The following is a 20614-nucleotide window of genomic DNA, read 5'->3' on the forward strand; positions in this document are numbered from 1 at the left end:
CTGAACAAGTAAAAGATGTGCAAGAGAAACCACTGAAGCACCAATAATTACATCAAAAGACCTACTGATTTCTGTTACAGAGAGTGGAGTTAAAATACCAGCAATACATGTGGAATTCTGCAGAATGTTGGTCTGAATGGGAAAGTCAGCCAAGAAAGAAAATGTTACTTAAAAAGAAACATCTGGAGTTTTCCACAAAGCGTGACAGTGAAACAGGTACAATTTTGCAAAAGGTGCTGGGTTCAAATGAGAACAAATGCTTTCTGAATAATATTATGTGTGGTGCAAAACTAAATCTATCCTTGCAGAAGGAACATTGTGTTATAGGGTTGCTTCTAAACAACAGGGCCTGTACGAGTTAAACAAAATATAAAAGGAGCATCGTCCCAGAAAATATGTCTGGCAAGCTTATTTTAGTTTGGCAAAGGACTGCTTTAAAGAGAATTCATACTTCAGACAAGCAATGATCCCAAATACAAAAGCTTCTATGGGAAGATGAATATGACTAACCGGTCTAGTCAAATTTCCAACCTGAGCACATCAAGGCAGTGTGGCATGATTGCTAATGGAGTTCCACAGCTACTGACCTACAAGCTAAAATGTGCTGTAAGCAAATCTGCTTTGAGTTACAAGCAAAAGTTTTCCTAACATGTGTGCTAAATGGTAAGACACCAAGTTTAAGTACACTTAAAGCTGTTCTTCCAGCTAAAAACTGTCTTACCTAAATAATGTGTGGTGTCTGGACACTTTTTCAGGCAATATATTTAGTGCTTTTTTACTTTAATGTATACGTGGACAAATAACTAAATCTTTCCACTTCAACAAGTGAGTTTGCAATAAAAATATAGACTCAGGTAAGCTATATTTATATATCATCTGTAGACAGTAGCATTTAAAACCTTTTAAAAGTTATGAACACATTTGCAAGGTATTGTATTAAACCATTTCAATGTGAAATATAAAAAATCCTAACTGCCTAATGTTGTTGAGACCTACTGTAAGTAAACTTATTTTTTAATTGTTTACATTTGTATCCTTTTTGACATCTGCCAGTTCATTTAATACAGAGAGACATATTTTTTATTCTTAATTTTTTTTTTTTATTTAGTGAATACTTACGCCATAAAAAATGTTCCGCCACAGTTGGCACCACTTGTTCGCTCTGTGGGGTCTGCACTGGACTTCAGTGTCAATGGTCCCAGAAGGAGTCCCATAATATTGCATAGTACAATCAACAATATTAAACAACTTAAGATGATTCCAATAGTATTGCTAAGGAAACAAGTGACATACACACAAATTTATTATATAAGAGGCACAACAGTTTCATTGCATGTTTTCCCTAGGTCTACACATAAAATGTCTAAAAAACATAACTATAATACTATAAATATAAAAGAAAATCATTAAGACACTAACAAATAATGGAATTATGTACAGTATGTTTTCTGAGCAGGTTTTATTTCATATTTCTAATGTTTTGTTTCTTTAAATAGTGTAAATCAATTTTTATTTAACAGTTTTTATATAAGCAAGGCCATGTAACAATAAGTTTCATCCTACCTGTAATTGCTTGCCTTAGAAATTACTGGAATGTAGTTGTTCACTTTGATGGCAATTTGGCTAATTTCACTAGTTATGTTGGAGATGCTGGTCAGTGGGATATTTTGAGATACACTTTGAATTTTCCCTTTAATAGTAGAAAGCTCATGTTGCACCCCTGATAACACAAAAATTAAAGGAAATGAAATGCATACATACAATATATAAAAAAAAAACATATGCAAATGTAAAAAGCTTCATTTACACTGCCAAAAGCAGCCAACACTTCTACCACAAATGTAAATGTGAGATTTTTAACAATAATTCAATTAAAACGCTGAGAATAATAAAGGTATCTCTTAGATTAGCCTTTAAACAACACATTAAGACCCCATCACACTACACAACTTTTCAAGTGATTTACAGTCAGATTTTTAGACAGTTGCGTTAATTCATGGTCGTATTCACATTCTGGTCTATTGCCAATTAAAGACTTGAAGCTAAACAGATTCTCACTGATCTCTCTGCCTTTAACATCTGGTTTCAGGTTTTTACTGCAGCAAACCACCAGGTGAGTGGTGTGTACAGGTATTCCTCATTGCAACAGCAGAGCTAAATATGCAGGTGGAGAGAAGCACAACATAAGCATTGTCAGCACTAACAAAAGAAAGAGGGTCTGATCTGGGACTTAATTTTCTCTTTATTTTAGGAGAAATTTTTTACCACTACTAGGTATTCAACTGGGTACCAGGTTTCTGTCAATCTTCCAATCAGTGTGCAATAAGATGAGCATCAATTACTTATAAGTTGCAAGAATGACTACTCTTTCACTTAATTGTTCTGTTTAACTAAGACTTGGAAAATGATTCAACCTGAGGCAAAGCCATCTGTCCTTCTAAATGTAATCTTTTTAGAGACAGTGGAAGTTCTGAAAATACAGATCTATCTATCTATCTATCTACCTATCTATCTATTTATGGTTGTTATCCATCAATAATAGACGACTATCGTTGGAAAATGATCCAAAAAGTAACAAGATGCTGAGTACAAATGTAAATTACAAGCAAATTATTTTTGCGAAACTGAACTAATGCATGTGTCAGTATCATTAAGTAATTAAACAGTCTAAATTCAATTGCAGTTAATTTTGTGTTTCTCTAAATTCCTACATGATACAAACAATCTGAAATTATATCCATGCTCAGCTTGAAGCTATCATAATCACCAAAAAACTTTTAGGAAGCAGAATGTTTGCAAAAATGTGTTGTCCAGTGTCATTTCAAGGAATATAAACTTTAATAATCTGTGGCAAAAATGCGAACAGGATCTTTCAACAAAAATTTTGGAAAAGGATTGGAATTCATCCATTCATAAAATACATTCTATGTCCTATACATGTCATAATTCAACTAAAAAATTGTTGATCACGTGTATCTCTTCTCTTTCAGGTTGGGTGGAGCACATCCTTAAACCCCTTGCATGCAATACAACCAGCTACATCCAGGACAACACTGATTTCTTAAAAAAATTGTCTGCTAAAGGCCCCTTACCTGAGGGAACCTTCCTGGCCACAATGGATGTTGAAGCACTTTACACAAACATCCCCCCATAATGATGGCACATTGGCATGTGAAACATTCCTTAAGCAACATGATTTACCCACAGATGCAGTTATACAAATAATAAAATTCACTCAACACAATTTATTCTCACTTGGACAAGACTTCAACTTGCAAGAAATGGGGACTGCAAAGGGTTGTCGGTTTGCACCTCACTATGCAAACCTATTTGTGGCAAAATTGGAAGAAGACTTTATGTCAACATCAATGTGTGTCATTAAACCAGTGTTGTATCTCCGTTACAAAGATAACATCTTTATAATCTGGACTGCCAGTGAAAAGGACCTCCTCCATTTTCATAATGAATATAATTCTTTCCACCCCAACATAAAGATGAAGCTTAATTTCTCAAAAACAGAAGTCAGCTTCCTTGACACCACTGATCAACTGAAAGATAACACCCTTGTAACTTTTTTTCACAAACCAACGGACAGACAGACTTACCTGAGAAGTGATAGCTTCCACCCCAAGCATATAAGGCGCTCCATTATTTTCAGCCATGCAGTACATTACAACCATATTTGCTCAGACCCAACAAACCAAGATAAAGAACTGCAGGAGCTTAGACAAGATTTCATCAGATAAGGTTATGCCCCCAAAACAGCAGACACCCCTCCTGGCATACAGAAAACCACCAAACCTGCAGCAACTAATTGTCCAAAGCTCCCTAAGTGAACCAACAGAAAATGGCAAATCTCCCTGCCTACAGAAAAGATGTAAAAGGTGTCCTTACAATTATGATACAGAATGTGTAGTTACACAACGCTGCCGACTAGAACATCACATAAATGGATCATTTTCCTGCACATCATCAATGTGGTCTACCTAATTCTTTGTATGAAATGTCCAGACACTGCACTCTATATGGGAGGAACTGGACAAACAAGCCGCCAAAGAAGGAACTTTCACAGGTTCCTCATTAAACATGACAACAGAGATGTTCCTGTAGCAGCTCACTTCAAAAGCCATGAACACTGTGTGAGGGACTTTAAAGTCACAGTGTTTTAAAACTGAACACACTACAACATGGTTTAAATAGAGACAAGAGTATTGTGGCCAGATATAAGGATTGTTTGCATCTCTCGTACTGTCCCAGACAACCTGACTAAATGTTCACATTGTTTTGAAAAACTCATCAGAAACTTCAAAAGACTTTGTTGGACAGTTATCTTATTAAAAGATCTTGATTATACATTATTCTCCTCTCTTGCTAAATGAATCTTAGCCTGTGGTCTGTTAATTTCTTTACATCTATTATGTCTCACTTAAAGCTTTTCCAATACTGCATCTGTCCTAGCACCTATATAAGCACAGGGAAATCCAGTTTCTCTATTACATCCTGCATGAAGAAGGGGCCTGAGTTGCCTCGAAAGCTTGCATATTGTAATCTTTTTAGTTAGCCAATAAAAGGTGTCATTTGGTTAACTTCTCGCTATATCCATAATGGCTAACATGGTACAGCACTCTAGTACTACATGTATGTAGGGCAAGATCCAACCTGTGAGTGATGTCATCAAGCACCTGATTAACTTTTTCATGTTTCTGAAATATCCTAAACTTAAACAATTTTGGAAAAAAATGTACCTTACAGAGAGCCAAGTAAAAGCCACTACAACTCAGGACGAAACTGTATTAACGCAAATTGGAAAAAAATACATTCTCTTTAAGAGGATCTGTTCAGAACTTGCAAGGATTCATTAGTAGAATTCTAAAGTAAACATATACATAGAACAATTGCAGACAGAGCTCTCTTTTCATATAGCACTCTTTGTCAGATGTGATTAAATGCTGAGTTTTATGGATTGTTTCTGAACCATACTATTGTTCTATTTTATTCTCAATTGTTTGATAAATTTGGTTATAATGTTTTGTTTATAAATAAAAGTAATCATTAACCAAAATAATATTCCTCACAATAAGCCAATCCAATAAGTTATCCTACTCACATAAGTAATTTTCAATCTAGTAGTAGTTGTTATAAAATAATACTTTTAATGACTTGCGGAATATGCTACAGGAGTGGTTTCAGCCATTTGCCGGTCAGCAAAACTTTAAAAACAAAAAAACAGCCAGTTTTCTACTGTATTAGGTGCAGGAAAGACAGCAGATTGAATTTTCCATTTAATGCAGTGTCTCTATGGTGATATTACCTTTTCCATGTTTCAAAGCTCTTTGTCAATTTACAATGCATGAGTGATAATTAAAAACTGGAGTTTGTTGCCCAGGAGTTATGCTCCCTCAAAAACAGTTTTGTTTAACTTTGTAAATGCCAGCCCTGACACAGACAGATGTAGGACACAGGTTCAAAGCACACAAGTGGTTTACTTTAATTTTTCCTTTGTGGGAAACGCCTTTCCCGTTCCCCACAAGTATAACACATAGTCCCCAGCACAACACAATACTTTTCCTTCTCTTTTATTTCTCCACTAATCCTCACCGGAAAGCTTTGTCTCCCTTCTCCTGACTCTGGCTCCCTGAGTGGTGGCTGCTGGCTCCTTTTATAATGCTCCCGGAAGTGCTCTAGGTGCTTGAAGACCTAATTCCGGCAGCACTTCCAGGTGTGGCGGAAAAGCTGCTCTGTAGGGCTCAGCAGCAGCTACAGCACCCCCTGGTGGTGCCCACAGATCCCAACAGGCCTACACCAAGGGAGTCCTAGGCACCACTGCAATCTAGTGTTCCGGGTGAGGTACTGTCCTGGCCAGGCTTGCTCACCCAGTCCATATAGTGAAGAGGCACCACAACTTGTAGCCTAATGCTAACTCAAAGACTTGTGCACCTCAAAACAGACAGCAAAGGAAAAACTTTTGCAATATTACAATAAAATAGTTCTTTGCGTGACCTCTCCGTTGGCTGCAAAATAATTCTTGTCTGGGGCTCAAGTTTTGTCCAGAAGCCTTGCAAATGTGGCTTCATTAGAAGAACAGGTTCAACAGATGAATGACTTTCCAACAAACACTACACAGATGCTAAACTACTGTAATAGACAGCAGCAGCAGTATGTGGTAAATATTATTTACAACATTTGCACAATAAATTATACAATTTCATATATTCCTTTTCTTCAGTTAACCTATGTAACAAAACATTCTGTCAATTACTAAACTTTTAACTCTAATATTGTCTTCTCTTTCCTGCTGGATTTTTACATTTCAAAAGGGCCTTATTATACAGCTCATATAGTGTTTCATATATAAAATTGAAGCTAAAATATATACAATATTAAACATTTGTGTCCCTATATATAGATGCGCAAACGTAGAAAAAAATTCACACATGTCTGCACAACCAGTTAGGGCATGAATCACGAAAACATCATCAATTATATTATAAAAAACAACACAAAAAATAAGACATACATATTCTGTTTCAAAATAAAGCAGGACTTCCACATTTTTCTGTAGTACCTTCCATCACACAACTGAGGCTTATTAGAATGTCAGAACCTGTCTAGCTGCATTCTGCCCACTGTGCCATGTTAAACATAATCACCCCATTCCAATAAATGCAAGACGTGGTCGCTTATGTCATGGCAGTCTCTAGGGTAAGATAATCAAGCATTCTCTATAATGAAATACAGTATAAGCAAATTTAATTTATTTAAGTGCTCTTCCTATACTTTTCAAGCATACTAACTGCCTGTTGCATATGAAGCATAACAACAAAAACACAGAAATGAAGTGGAAAAGAATCCTAAGCACAGGAAAGGATACATGCTGGGTCCATGTAGTAATAAGGGAACGAAAGGAAACATATAGTGCATGTAGAAAAACACTGCATTCAGTGGAACGTTGTCTTTACAGGAAAGAGCAGCAGAGTGGCCTTATCATCAACAACAAAACATGTCAAAGCCCTTTCATAATTAATGGCGCATGGTTAGTTAACATCATAAAGACTTCCTCTCAGACCGTCTGAGGAGAATGGGCAATGTCCCGTTCATTGTTCAAATTAGCACAAAAAAGTGGCATTACCCTTTATGCAGAGTATACTTGAGATAAATGAGGAATTAATTTATGCAAGTTAACTAATTCAAAATTTAAAGTTGCTGTTATTTTATACTAATTAACAGTTTTTACCTAATAAAATAGTGAGAATTCAGTAAGATTTTAAGCTTTTAATAAAATACAATCTTCACTTATTTGTGACAAACACTGTATAAGCCTAACTGTAAAACTTTCTTGACTATCTATCCAAAGTACATGTTGCTTAAGATTCAAATTCTCAGCAGGCACATGCATCAATAGTTTATACATAATATAGGTTTTTTGTGTATCAAACTTAATATTAAGTTTCTAAAAATATGATTATCATTCATCTATACTACCTAGGCACTGTTGCGCGTGAACCTTAGGGACAGATAAAGGCTCTGGTGGTGGTAATTCCTCATCAGTCTGTTAGGTGGCACTGTTTACTAATGCCTCTTCTCTTCCTCACTCTACAGACTGGACGAGTGACAGACCGACCATCTCTAATGCCACATCTGGTGTCTGTCCCCTTGTACCCACCTTTTTCTGCCTGGCCTGTACTTGGAGCAGTCACTTTGAGCCTCATGCCTTTATGCATTTATACACCATGTTTGTTGTTAATTATCCAGGGATTGCCTGTGGGGACCCCAATTCTTTATGCTTGATTGTGTTTATCATTACAGCGGCGTAGTAAGCAGGATGTTGCAACTATTATGAAGGCCATGAGAGCAGAGTTGCATGCACTCAGAATCCAGGTGGGAGAGCAAGGGACTCAGCTTGCCAAGGCAGAGGTGCATAACTGGGCACGTAGGGCCATCCAGCAGGAATGGCTGATGGGACCGTCCCAGGAATTGTTTCCTTTACAGCCTGATGATGATGTTGAGACCTCATATTTGAGTGTCTCTCTATCCATCATCACTGGGAATGAGCAGAATGGGCTCACATACCGGCATTGTTTCTGAGGGGGCCATTTCAGGCAGGTCTGTGAACTAGCTCACACTTCCCTCCTAGGTGCCAATTTGGGAGCTAAGAAGATAGTAGAGCGTATTAAACTCCAATTCTTTGGGCCAAAAATAAATTAGGAGGTCCGCTGCATTTGTGCATTGTGTTCAAAATGTCAACTGTGGCAGATTTCTCACAAGAACAGTGCTCATCTGATTCCTATGCCGCTCATTGATATTCCCTTTGAGCATATTGGGGTCAACACAATAAGAATTCTTGAGCCCTCAGTTATAAATATATGCGATACCTGATACCCAGAGGCTATCCCCTTGAGAGTTACCAATACCAACTGGTAAAGGTCTTAACAGACCAGGGAAGGTCCTTCACCTTGGAGACATTCAGGAAAGTTTCCAAATTATTTAAAATTAAACAAATGAAGACCTCAGTATATCATCGACAAACTGAATGTCTATTACAGTGGTTCAATCAGACTCTCAAACAGATGCTGCACAAGGTGATCAGCGAGGAAGGGAGGAACTGGGATCAGTTACTACAGCTCATACTTTGTTTACCGAGAGGTCCCACAAGCCACTACAGGCTTCTTCCATTTTGAGATGTTATACGGACATCATCCTTGAAGACCATTAGACCTTCTAAAAGAAGGTTGGGAGGATGAAGCACTCCCTTCCATAAATACTAAGTATATCATACAATTACACAATAGATTTGCAAAAATTTGGCTAATTTTAAAGGTAAATATGGAGAATGCACAAAAAAGACAGGCCCGCTGTTATGAAAGTGGCACAACACTCTGCGATTTCAACCCAGAGACTGTGCCATGGTCCTTATTCTCACTTCCCATTCTAAATTACTGGCCCATTGGCAGAGCTACTACAAAATTAAAAAAAAAGAAAAGGACTGGTCGATTATTTGGTGAAACAACCAAACCGCCCACCTCCCAAAAAAGTACATCACGTCAATCTTTTGAAACCATGGAAGGATAGGGAACCCAATCCCTACTCTGGACAATTGATTTCAGAACTAATTTGACACCAAAACAACGAAAAAAGCTTGAAGAAGCCATCTTGTCTGTCAAAGAGGTGGAGAATGAGAAACCCAGAAGGACCTCTCATATTGCTCTTGATATCACTACAGAACCGGGGGTAGTTACCTCAAAACATTTGAACATCCTCCGAAAGCAAAATGTGCAGAAGTAGAACTTGAGATCAAACAAATGCTAGACCATGGTGTGATTGAGGAAATTTTAGTCCCTAGTCTAGCCCTATGATAATGGTGCTTTTGTAATGACTTTCGTCAACTTAACCAAGTATTCCAATTTGAAGCTTATCCAATGCCATGCATGGACAAATTCCTTGAACGGCTTAGTAAAACTCAATACTTGATTGACCATGTTTGATATGATGAAAGGGAACTGGCAAATTCCTTTAAAACTAGAATCCCTGAAGCCTACAAAAATATTCGTAATGCTAGGCCAAAAAAAATTAAAGTGACAACAAGATACCAAGAAGACATGACTCACCAGCATTTGTTTGTCTGCATATATCCCTTCAGTGATGTCTTTTACAAGTAGCAAAAACTTATACTGGGTGTTACAGACTCAAATCAAATGTCTGGTTTTATTATACAATAGTAATAATAATAGCAACTCACTACTGAAAGCGATAAATGCAGGGAGAACCCAGGCTCAAACCAGCAACCTTTTGATTATGAGGCAGCAGTTCCTACCTCTGCAACACCCAAGCTGATATGTTTCGATTTTGTCGATGTATGTATTCCAAATAATTATATATTATTTATTCTATACAATTCCAGACACCTTTAGACTTCAGCTCTGAGAATTTTGAGTCTGACTTTGACTTCAGCTGCCTCAGTGGGGGATGAGTGGGCAGGCTGCTTGCTACTTGTGCTGACTGACACATTTGCAAAACAAAGATGCTGATGAGGAGGTGGAAGGGGATTTAAGGTGGCATTACGAATAATTTCTTAGGATTCAGGGATTCTAGTGTTAATGGAATCTGCTAAGGGACAGACTGCATTTAGCACCTCTAGTGGTCACTGGCAGTATCATGTCATTCCATGCAGATTGCATGGGGCAGCAGCCACTTTCCAGAGTCTGGTGGATAGATTGCCACATCTCCACAATTCCTAGTGTCACCTACCTGGATGACACTGTCATCTATTCCAGCACATGGGAAGAACATATATAGCATGACCATGCTGTGCTTCTGACACAAAGATAAGCCGGTCTTCAGATCAGTCTGTGGAAATGTTGTATTGACAGAGGCCAAATATTTGGGCTACTAGGTGGGTAGAGGTACAGTACGGCCGCAGTGCACCAAGGCTGATACCATCTTGAAATGGTTCCATCTGAAAACCAAGCAGCAAGTTCAAACCTTCTAAGGGCACTACCACAAATTTATTCCCCAATTCTCTTAAAGAGAGCCCTTGACAGACTTAATAAAGAAGCGGGATACTGAAACAGGAGCGACATTCCATGACTTAAATCAAACCCTTATGTCTGCATCTGTTTTGTCTGCTTCTGATTTTTCTGTGCATTTTATTCTCCAGACCAATGCTGTGGACACAGGCCTCAGCACTGTGTTGAATCAAAATGAAGATGGTGTAGCACAACCCATCATGTACCTGAACCATAAATTACAGACTATGGGGGATGGGTAGCATGCTGCATGTTAAGCAAACATACAATTAAGAATTTCTTGTGTCAATGTGATGTGACAGTAAATATGAACCGAACTGATCACACTGAAAGAGCCAACTCATTTTGCAAACTGCATGTGGTTACTAAGTTCTCAATCTTCTTATATAATACACTACCGTGGCTGTCCGTTTGTCTGTCCACGACTTTAAATCACCTGTAGCTCGCAAACCATTTGAACTATTGACCTGAAATGTGGAACACATATACCATGTACTATCTGCTTTCGGTGTGATAATTGCCCTAAAAGGTTATTCCTCTTTTTATTTTTATTTTATTTTATTATAGAATCAACTCTCTGCAGGGGTCAGCAGGGTGGTTGTGTGGCACATGCGTACGGGTGCTGTTCTCATCCCTACCAGCTTCGCCATTACTTCCCCTACCTCTTCATATCTTAAATCATTCTTGAGGCAGATTGAAGACTTAAATGCCTGCTTAAGTGAAAAATTAAGAAAAATATACTAAGTAATTGCAACACAAACACTGACTTAATCAGTTTTAACGTGAAAAGATGCCGATGGAAGAAGAGAAGAAGCAGGCCGCTAGGGTGGAGAAAAGAAGAGCTCCTCAGGAAGCAGAAAGCATATCAACCTCTGAGCAAAAGAATGCTAAATGTACAGAGAAAGAGGATGAAAATTCTAAGTCAAGTGTATTCACTGCACGTTATCGTGTGGTCTGCAGTTACTGTTACCAAATAATAGTCAACATTATATGCTTTCTGTGGCATGGTATGTGCAGGCATGTTAAGGAAAATATAAGATATGAAAAGAAATGGAGTGAAGTACCACAAAACAATTTTCCTTTTGTAAAACATTGCAATCTAAATCTCTCTTGTTTTATTACAACAAAGAGAAAGAAAACAAGTGACAACATCAGTAACCAGTCTGCTTGTAAAAATAGCCAGACGACATGTCAGGGTTCAAAACCCTGGCAGTCAGGAGAATCAAAAGAAAATCTTAAAACAAAATGCAATTCTCATAGACCAATAACTACACATGAATTTGACAATGATAAGGGCAGAATGCAGGCCATTTGGATTCAGTATGAATCAGACCGAGAAAGATTTTTCTTCCACTGTGTAAGTTCTGCTATACATATTTAACTTGATTACAGATATTTGTATGTTATATTCCTGAAAATACAGCAGAAACGTTTTGACTTGTACAATGTTTGTAATACCATTTTACAATAATTTACCTGATACAAGATTAGAAGTAGTATTTTCTAATTCCTTCTGAACTGAAGCCATACTCTATATGAAACAGAGACAATAAAAGCATATTATTATCAAAAACAACTTCTGGCAATCATCTTGCCACAAATACAATATAACCTCACCTTATTTAAAGTAGATGGCAGGTCAGCTTTCTTGACTTCATTAATGGCATTCATTTCGTCATTAAAGGATGGCAACTAATATCATTAGAAAGAATTATTTTTATTAATACATATTCAATAAAACAACATCATATATGTGTGTGTGTGTATCATATATACTGTACACATATGGCTTATATAAAAGAATACAAGATAAAAGAAAATGTCAAATTAATGATTTAATACAAAAAATGAGTACAAGCTGAATAGAATGTATAATAGAAAAAAAATGCCTGGTAAAAATAAGTCAAACAAAATTTTGAAAAAGTTTCAATGCTCAGAAAATGTGAAGCTAAGATTAATAGTGTAAAAGAGATAGAGAGTGTCTAATGTTAGATCAGCTTGCTGCAGGAGTAAAGAGATGCCTTTACAGAAGGATATTTGGGGGACTATCTGTAATTGTACAGTATGTGACAACAAGGTAGCCTATTATATGGTCTGGTGTTCCATTATTCCATGATAAAGGACCGGTGACAATAATCTGCCTAGCCCTTTATAAGACAGCTGGTGCCCAGAATTGAAGAGGAGCATTGGCTACTAGAAGTAGTTCTTTGCTGGAACATAATGTCCCTTCCAGCTACTAGCCAGAGTTTAGGAGTGAGGAAGGTCAGAAGGAGGGATGGGGTAGTTGTTGTTTAGGTAGGCCCCAGAAGTAGTTATGTATTTTTCCTTTCATTGCCCCACACTGAAGTAAATAGTTGGTTCATTGCACCCATTTGTCTTGTTCCAATAGAGAAAATTGCTTCAGGTCTCTACAAAATTGATTTAATTTACAGTGATCCATTCCATTATAATGTTTAAAATGACTTCCACCCTTCTGAACTAGTATTTCTCTATAGCTTTTGGGACAATTCCTTTCAGTTTCATTATTTTCATAGTGATATGCTGACAGTATTACCATTTTAATTTCTGTGCAGTCACATGTTGCCACTCACCTCATTCTGAATTTCGTATTACTTATGAAGTAAAGTTTTCAAATTAAGTTGTAAATCAAACAAGAGGTAATAAATCTAACAAACTAACAAAAAACAAAATAACAAAATATATCACATTATTATTTTAAAAATAATAAATGCTAACAAGAAAATTTCACATTAATTTTCAGTGGTCTAAGTATTACTGATCTACTTCATTACGTGACAGCTTTACAAGGTTAAGTAAAAAGTACAGTATGTGCAGCACCACAAACGTCACCTGTGGACACTAGATGGAAGTACTGAGCTAAACTCAAATGTTGTCTATGAAACAGGTGATAAGAAGAATCTTCCATTTCTTTATGCATGAGTTTTAATGAGTATGTAAGTATGTCCATTAATTCTGGATCAAACAGATACTATATACACTCAATATGCGAGATTACTATACACTCAATATACTAGATTACTACTACTAACTACTGTACATATAGTGTAGAGGAAGCTCTATACGTGGAAATTCATTATGCATGAGCATGCACTGAATTGAATGTCAGCACAGAAGAAAATCATCTGCTTGAAGTCAGCTGCTGCCAGAAAACAGCAGAGCTCACAACAATCAGTCAGTAGTCAGTAGTGATAACAGAACCAATAGTTTTATTCAAAACTAATACCTCCACTACTGTGGGACCACATTCTCTGCCCTGGGTAATTCTTTGGAATTAGCTGATACCTTTGCAATACATGACTCTGGAAACAGCACACTTTTTATGTGCTTTGGGCTAGACTAGTATGCTGTATTCTGCAGTTTTCGAAAAGGCAAATCACATGGGGCCTCATGTATAAACAGTGTGTATGTACAAAAATTTTGCGTAAGCCCGTTTCCACGTTCAAATCGCAATGTATAAAACCTAAACTTGGCGTAAAGCCACACACATTTTCACGGTAACTCCAACCCTGGAGTACGCAAGTTCTCCGCTCGGTTTTGCAAACTGGCGGCATCTAGCGTCAAAGCAGTCCTACTTTTCCAGTGTGGTTTCCTTCTTTTTTAGATCCACATCCCTGACGCAGCTTTATAAATACACTGAAATTAACCGCATACTGTTTATTAGTTTAATGCATCTGATTGTAATTAACCGGGTGGCACGGTGGCGCAGTGGTAGCGCTGCTGCCCCACAGTTAGGAGACCTGGGTTCGCTTCCCGGGTCCTCCCTGCGTGGAGTTTGCATGTTCTCCCCGTGTCTGCATGGGTTTCCTCCCACAATCCAAAGACATGCAGGTTAGGTGGATTGGCGATTCTAAATTGGCCCTAGTGTGTGCTTGGTGTGTGGGTGTGTTTGTGTGTGTCCTGCGGTGGGTTGGCACCCTGCCCAGGATTGGTTCCTGCCTTGTGCCCTGTGTTGGCTGGGATTGGCTCCAGCAGACCCCTGTATTCGGATTCAGCGGGTTAGAAAATGGATGGATGGATGTAATTAACCTGTAACAATATAATGGTCCAAAGAATGGTCAAACTATTCCAAATACCATAGCTGCTTTAGCATTGTTACTCTCACTGCACTTTCTTCATCTTCTTTCAGTTGCTCCCGTTAGGGTTGCCACAGCGGATCATCTTTTTCCATATTACTCTCACTGCAAATCTCGGAGTATTTATATTACTGTATCTGAGTGGGGAATCACAGCTCTACAGCAGCTGACTGGAAAAAGAATTATCAGTATACAGCACCAAGCACACACTGCCTCAGGCAAACTGTCTATTGAACTGCTCTCATACGGCAAAAGCTTCAGAGCATTTCCTCACGGTTCAGAAACAGTTTCATCCCAAGAACTATAAACGCACTCAATCAGTCCATCAATTTCTCCTTGCAGAACGCTTTGTACTTATAAGTACAATTACATCACTGTAAACTTGTGAGATAGTTATAATATTGCACAACCTGAGCCACTTTATAAAGCGCGTATTTACATGTGATAACAATATTATTTTTAAGATGAAATGTAGCAAAATATGTTTATTATACAGATAAAACTTTAACTTCATTTAAATAATCTACAGTATATTGTTAATAATTAAACATGTGAGGACTAGCGAGGAGCTGGTGCTCCGTTCACGGATTGTTCCTGCATCGCGCTGTATTCTTGCTGGGGCTGGCGCGACAAGGGAAGGATAGATGGATGGAATAATTAAACATGTACTACGAAGATATTTCAATGTTCCTTAAAAGTTTTGAAGAATCGTCGTTCTAAGCTTACAGATGGTTTAACATCTATTACAGAGCTGATTGTGTGGCAATTGGTTACTTGGAGAAAGAAAGGGAAGGACAGGAATTGGAGGTTAGTACGTTTGAAAGAGACAGTATTGCTGCAATAAATTAATTCATCAAAGGTCGCGCACAGCGCAGCAAGCATCTTGCATGAGGCATGAACAATCACTGCGCCACCATGTTCCCATGTTTAATAACATGCTTTAACTCCTATCATCATGAAAATGATATCAAGTATACATCTCAGTATTTTAATTATTCAGAGAGCTGTACTATCACGAATGTAATGGATTCTGTGTCCTTTCGGAGGAAGAGAAAGCCCAGAAGCATGTAGTGATTCACCCACATAGAGCACATAGAAGATCAAATACAAAACAAAGCATTTAACATGCTACTTTAGTTATGATGGGATTTGAGAAACTAGTAAATTAAACGATTTTAAGATGAAGTTTATGGTGTTCTACTTTAATGACAAAATAAACTATGTGATTAAAGTGGAAATTTAAGGTTAAAGTTGACATTTCATGCTTTTTTCCCCACTGTGTGCCTATTTTTTTTTCTCTGTACTCTAATAAGCTTTCATATGACACTCAGACGGTGGGCTACGACTCGCCTTGATAACTTCTTCTCACAGTTCGGGCACTGCGCGATTTTCTGAACTTCAGTTTTCAAGTTTTTCCGACAATCTATGCCAATCGATCAACTTCCTTTTGGTGTTTATACCACTGTGGTCTGTTTGATTTTATCTGCTGCTGTAGATGGACACCTGAGACAAAGGTAGTGATGCTATTTTTTGTATTATGTTTGAACCTATCCTCTGTTATAACATTCTTGGTGAGACTTCTGTACAAAGGGAACAGAAAGACATTAAAAACCTTCTGAAGTCTAAGTCAACATAAATAAAGTGTCACAGCCTATAGCAGGTAGATTAAGAAGAGACGGATATACAGTAGGTTCCCACCAGTCAGGCATCTCTAGTGCAGAAGGCTCAACACCACTATCCAGCAAAGCACCTAGCCTACCCCTCAGAGAGTCGGGAAATGAGGTTAAGAGTGTGATCTCATTACATATAAGCTACAAAGCAAAATCAGAATATACCTGCTCATTTCCATCTACAACTCTAACAAACACACAGTAGTTCACTCTAGAATGAACTCCAACTAGCTATGCAATGGCATCTTAGCAAAGCAGGGTAGATCATATTGAGGATTTTTCCAAATAAAAAAAAACGATAATTGAATTCAGAATGATTGTGAAGGAAAGGAATGCAAAATTAAATGATATAAGTCAGGAAATAAATAATAAGGAAGTATGTTCAATTTACTGTTTCAAGGTAAAACTGAGAGAAGCTGAAAAATATCTAAGAGAAAACTAATGGAAAATGGAGGGCAACAATAGCATCCGTAAAAGCACAGGATGAGGTGGATAATAGTACACTCTAACTTGTACTTAAATTAAAACGCTGTTTCAAGCAAATACAAAAACACAGATCCATTTGCCACCCAACCATCCTGTAAAACTTGTACTGTTGATAGACCAAAATGACACAGTCACATGTTTCCTTGGCTCCTCTTCTTTGGACTAACAGCAAATATTTTATAAGACAATTCAATTGAAAACCTCAGATTATTTATTATGTAAATGAAAAATAAATGGAAAATACAGCCTTTATGATCTGTTGTATATGTTAAATTAATTAGGATGCTTTTGGACATACACTACAAGAATGCTTTTAATAATAATTTTATGTTATTATAAAGCTGTAATATAGGCACAGTAACCCCACCTCTCATTATTTTCTTTAAAATTGCTATTTTCAAAAAAGGAAAATTATAATTTGTAACTGTCTGTGCGGTAATCACAATTTATTCAGCTCTGTAGCTTTAGCTCTAAGCAATGAAAATGTAAACTTTCCTCCACTGCAAGTAAGTTATTGTTATTAATGAGAATAAATTCTCTTTGGGGCATTCTTACCACCGGAAAGACTGTAACAGGCACGAGTTTATCCAAAATATTTCTTCCTTCTACCAGACAAACGCTGCAGTCAGGATTGTTCAATGTTGAATTGATTTGTGTTCGGATGTTCGTCAGATTTGTCTCTAGCACATCCTGGTTTTGCCTGAACTTCATAGAAATGTTGCTCAAGTTTTCAAGTTGAACTCCAATGTTGATGGAAACTAAATAAATTAAAAAATCAATACATTCTTTACTGTTTAATACCAAAGTTTAATCATTGTTTAGTAAAATGTTTCCAGTTTCAATGAAAAGTATATGTATAACTATGGTGACAAGAACTTAAAATAGGTCTTTGTACCAGGGCCTCCTCATTTACACCGATAAGAACACTCAGCCTTAAATTCACACATCTGTTAGACTGATTAATATCCTCTTATGAGGGGCATTAGCAAAATGTCTTTTGAAAATAAAGATAAAAATCATCGGATTGCATTATGATGAAATGCATTGTTGATCAATCACAAAATAGCAATGTATATTAATGAAAAATAATTTCCCATGTCTGAACCCCCATTGACTGTTTGCTAATATATCATGTTAACAATGTGTGTTTTAATTAACATTTTTTTTATTTAATTACCACTATTATACCACGATAACTATGCTCTTTAATTACTATTACACCTCTTACTAGTATAATTATTAACATAGGCTTTTGCAATTAGAGTTATCAGATCGATCATAGTTATTTTAATATAATTTGTATAAAAAAAAATTCTTATTTGAAGCCAAATCATCTGATTGAAAAACGACAGTCCTATATCTTACTTCGCAGTAATTTCGGCATCATGTTTCTCCAGATACACTATGTTGCAGTACTTCCATATTTTGCACAGCTTTTGCACAGGTTCTTCTCTTCTACACTCGGCATTTTTGTAATTATTAATTGATAGTTTGTGTTGTCATTTATAGAACAGATAGATTTCTCTACTGTACTGTTCTGTTTTTTGGTTGGCGTGTGTACTAACAACATGTTGATTTTAAACACTTCTCCAGCAACGTGAGATCTCTGATTCGGTGTTGTTTTGTATTAAAACATTTAATCATTCATCATAGCAAACAAAAGCCATTTTCTTTCCTTATTAAACATAATGGCAAATAACTTCCTTATTTCTGATTTTCCTTATATTATTATGACAGCTTCACCATTTTAATGAGCATTTTCAGTACCAGGTAAGCATGCTTAGCTACCTCAACCAACGCATGTGTTTTAATAGCTTGACACACAATTCCTAAAACAAAGCGACATACAGATCACGCAGCTCGGTGGCAGCAGCAGCAACAGCAGCAAGCTAGCAGCTAATTGAGCAAATAGGAGGTATAAAAAAATTTATTTGTTTCCCATTGTATCACTGTTTAAGAGGGGGTTTCAGAGGAGTGCACGCGTTCAGCCCCCCTCTTAACAACGCAAGTGGCAGAGACGCGAAGTGGCAAATATGGCAAATATTAAGAAAAATTTATGAATATGAATGAAATGAAAATAACAATCTCTTTAAATTGTATATCCGGTTAACCAAACCCGGGGTTGGTCGAGCGAAGCGAGCAGGGGGGAGAGCCGCCTAGTGCTTTAAAATTCTGCCATGTATTATGTTTTTACTTACTAGCAGAATTTTAAGAAAGTTCTAGTACACTGTTAAAACCCACAGTAAAGTAAGTAATGCATTAAAACTGCTTAGAGTATTAAGAATAAAATAAATGACTTGGAATTATATGCAGGTGGACATAAGTTTGATATAATAGAATTAAAAGGTACCAGGCTAAATAACAGAAATACACAATGAATCTTATATTAATTTCAATTATGATTACAGGTTCAGCGATACACTAATTGTAAAAAATGTTGATTACTGCATTCCATTTAGTACTCACACTCTGTCCGATATTGAGGTTTACCAGTTACAAATAGCTTTAAAGAGCAATTGGATTCTGACTTAATAACCTGTGCACTACACAATGATCTGTGCAAGCAAAGATGATTAGGGGCTTAAAACTGCTTAGTGAAAAGATCTCCGATCAATGAGACTGTTGCTATCAGGTTTAAGTCTGATTCTGATAACTTTGAGGGGTATCAAATTAGGCAGAAATTAATATTTGAATACTGACATTACAAATATGCACAGTAATACCTTGATTAACAAAACTTGTGAGAAGTTCCTTAACAATGAAGTCATTAAACTCTATGTGGTGCATGGCAAATTCAAGTACCAGTCCACCAAGTTATTTTATAGGAATGCTTAGTTATTTCACACATACTGTAATCATGTTAATATTTTTATAAAGTAATAACTATAATTTACAAACACATTAAAATAGCATAAAAAATAGCTGGCAAATTCAGAGCAAAAAGTGACAGTTAATGGCTGTGGACAGAAGATCGCGTTCAATGCACAACACAAAGAACAAACCTAAGATCAGATTCTACATTTTATACCTTATGGTTACAGCGAAAATGTAATTCAAGTGTGCTTAGTATGTATTTTTCAATATCCTTTGTTTTAAGCATTGCGTGTCAAGCCCACAGCCACCTTAAGTACACAGACAGTGTACTTCAAATTGGTGAGAACCAATGTTACTTATGATAAAAGTCATCAAAGTGGTAAATCAATACTTAGGAATTTCAGTTAACTTTTTTTTTCAAAGTAATAATCACTAATGTTGTGTTTGTTTTTTTTTTTTATTTTTATAAGAAGGAATACATTTTATGAGCTCTTTTTCCTGAAAGTATGACATATGATTATTTCAGTTTAACTTTAATTTTGTCAAACAATGAACAACTAAATTATTATTACAATTAAAAAGAAACAAGCAAGTATGCCTGTGGTTAAAAGTTTCAAAATGAAATAAATTGTCTGGACTGGATAATCTCTCTCTCTCACTATATATATATATATATATATATATATATATATATATATATATATATATATATATATATATATAATCAAACATGTCCGTCTGTCTGTATGTTTGTCCACTTTTTATATAAGAAGTACTTAACGGATTTAGATACGAGTTTTTTCTATAATTTGCCTGAACATTGCAGTTGATTTTGCGACTCCTCTCATAATGCTAAGTATCACAGTTCGTTTGTGGCAGCGATTAATAAGTGTGAATTGAAAAGACAGGCTGCGGCCCGAGGGGTGGGGGAGGCAGGACCTTAGGAGTAGGGAGCTGGCCAGGGCCATCCTCACTCAAGCGCCAGCCTCCGTTCGCGTCAGGTCTGTATGTCTGTTTGCTTTTCACA

General features: G+C 36.7%; 1 protein-coding gene across 1 annotated transcript in view; it reads right to left on the reverse strand.

Moving 5' to 3' along the window:
• Window positions 1-20614, reverse strand: part of prom2 (prominin 2) — a 152813-nt gene that overhangs the window by 69190 nt on the left and 63009 nt on the right. The window contains exons 8-12 of the mRNA XM_039775157.1: window positions 17329-17531; window positions 12141-12215; window positions 12000-12054; window positions 1564-1720; window positions 1120-1272 (exon numbers count right to left, since the gene is read on the reverse strand). Of these exons, the coding sequence (XP_039631091.1) occupies window positions 1120-1272; window positions 1564-1720; window positions 12000-12054; window positions 12141-12215; window positions 17329-17531 (643 nt within the window). The remainder of the gene's footprint in view (window positions 1-1119; window positions 1273-1563; window positions 1721-11999; window positions 12055-12140; window positions 12216-17328; window positions 17532-20614) is intronic.

Source organism: Polypterus senegalus, chromosome 1 (assembly GCF_016835505.1).
Source record: "Polypterus senegalus isolate Bchr_013 chromosome 1, ASM1683550v1, whole genome shotgun sequence".
NCBI lineage: Eukaryota > Metazoa > Chordata > Cladistia > Polypteriformes > Polypteridae > Polypterus > Polypterus senegalus.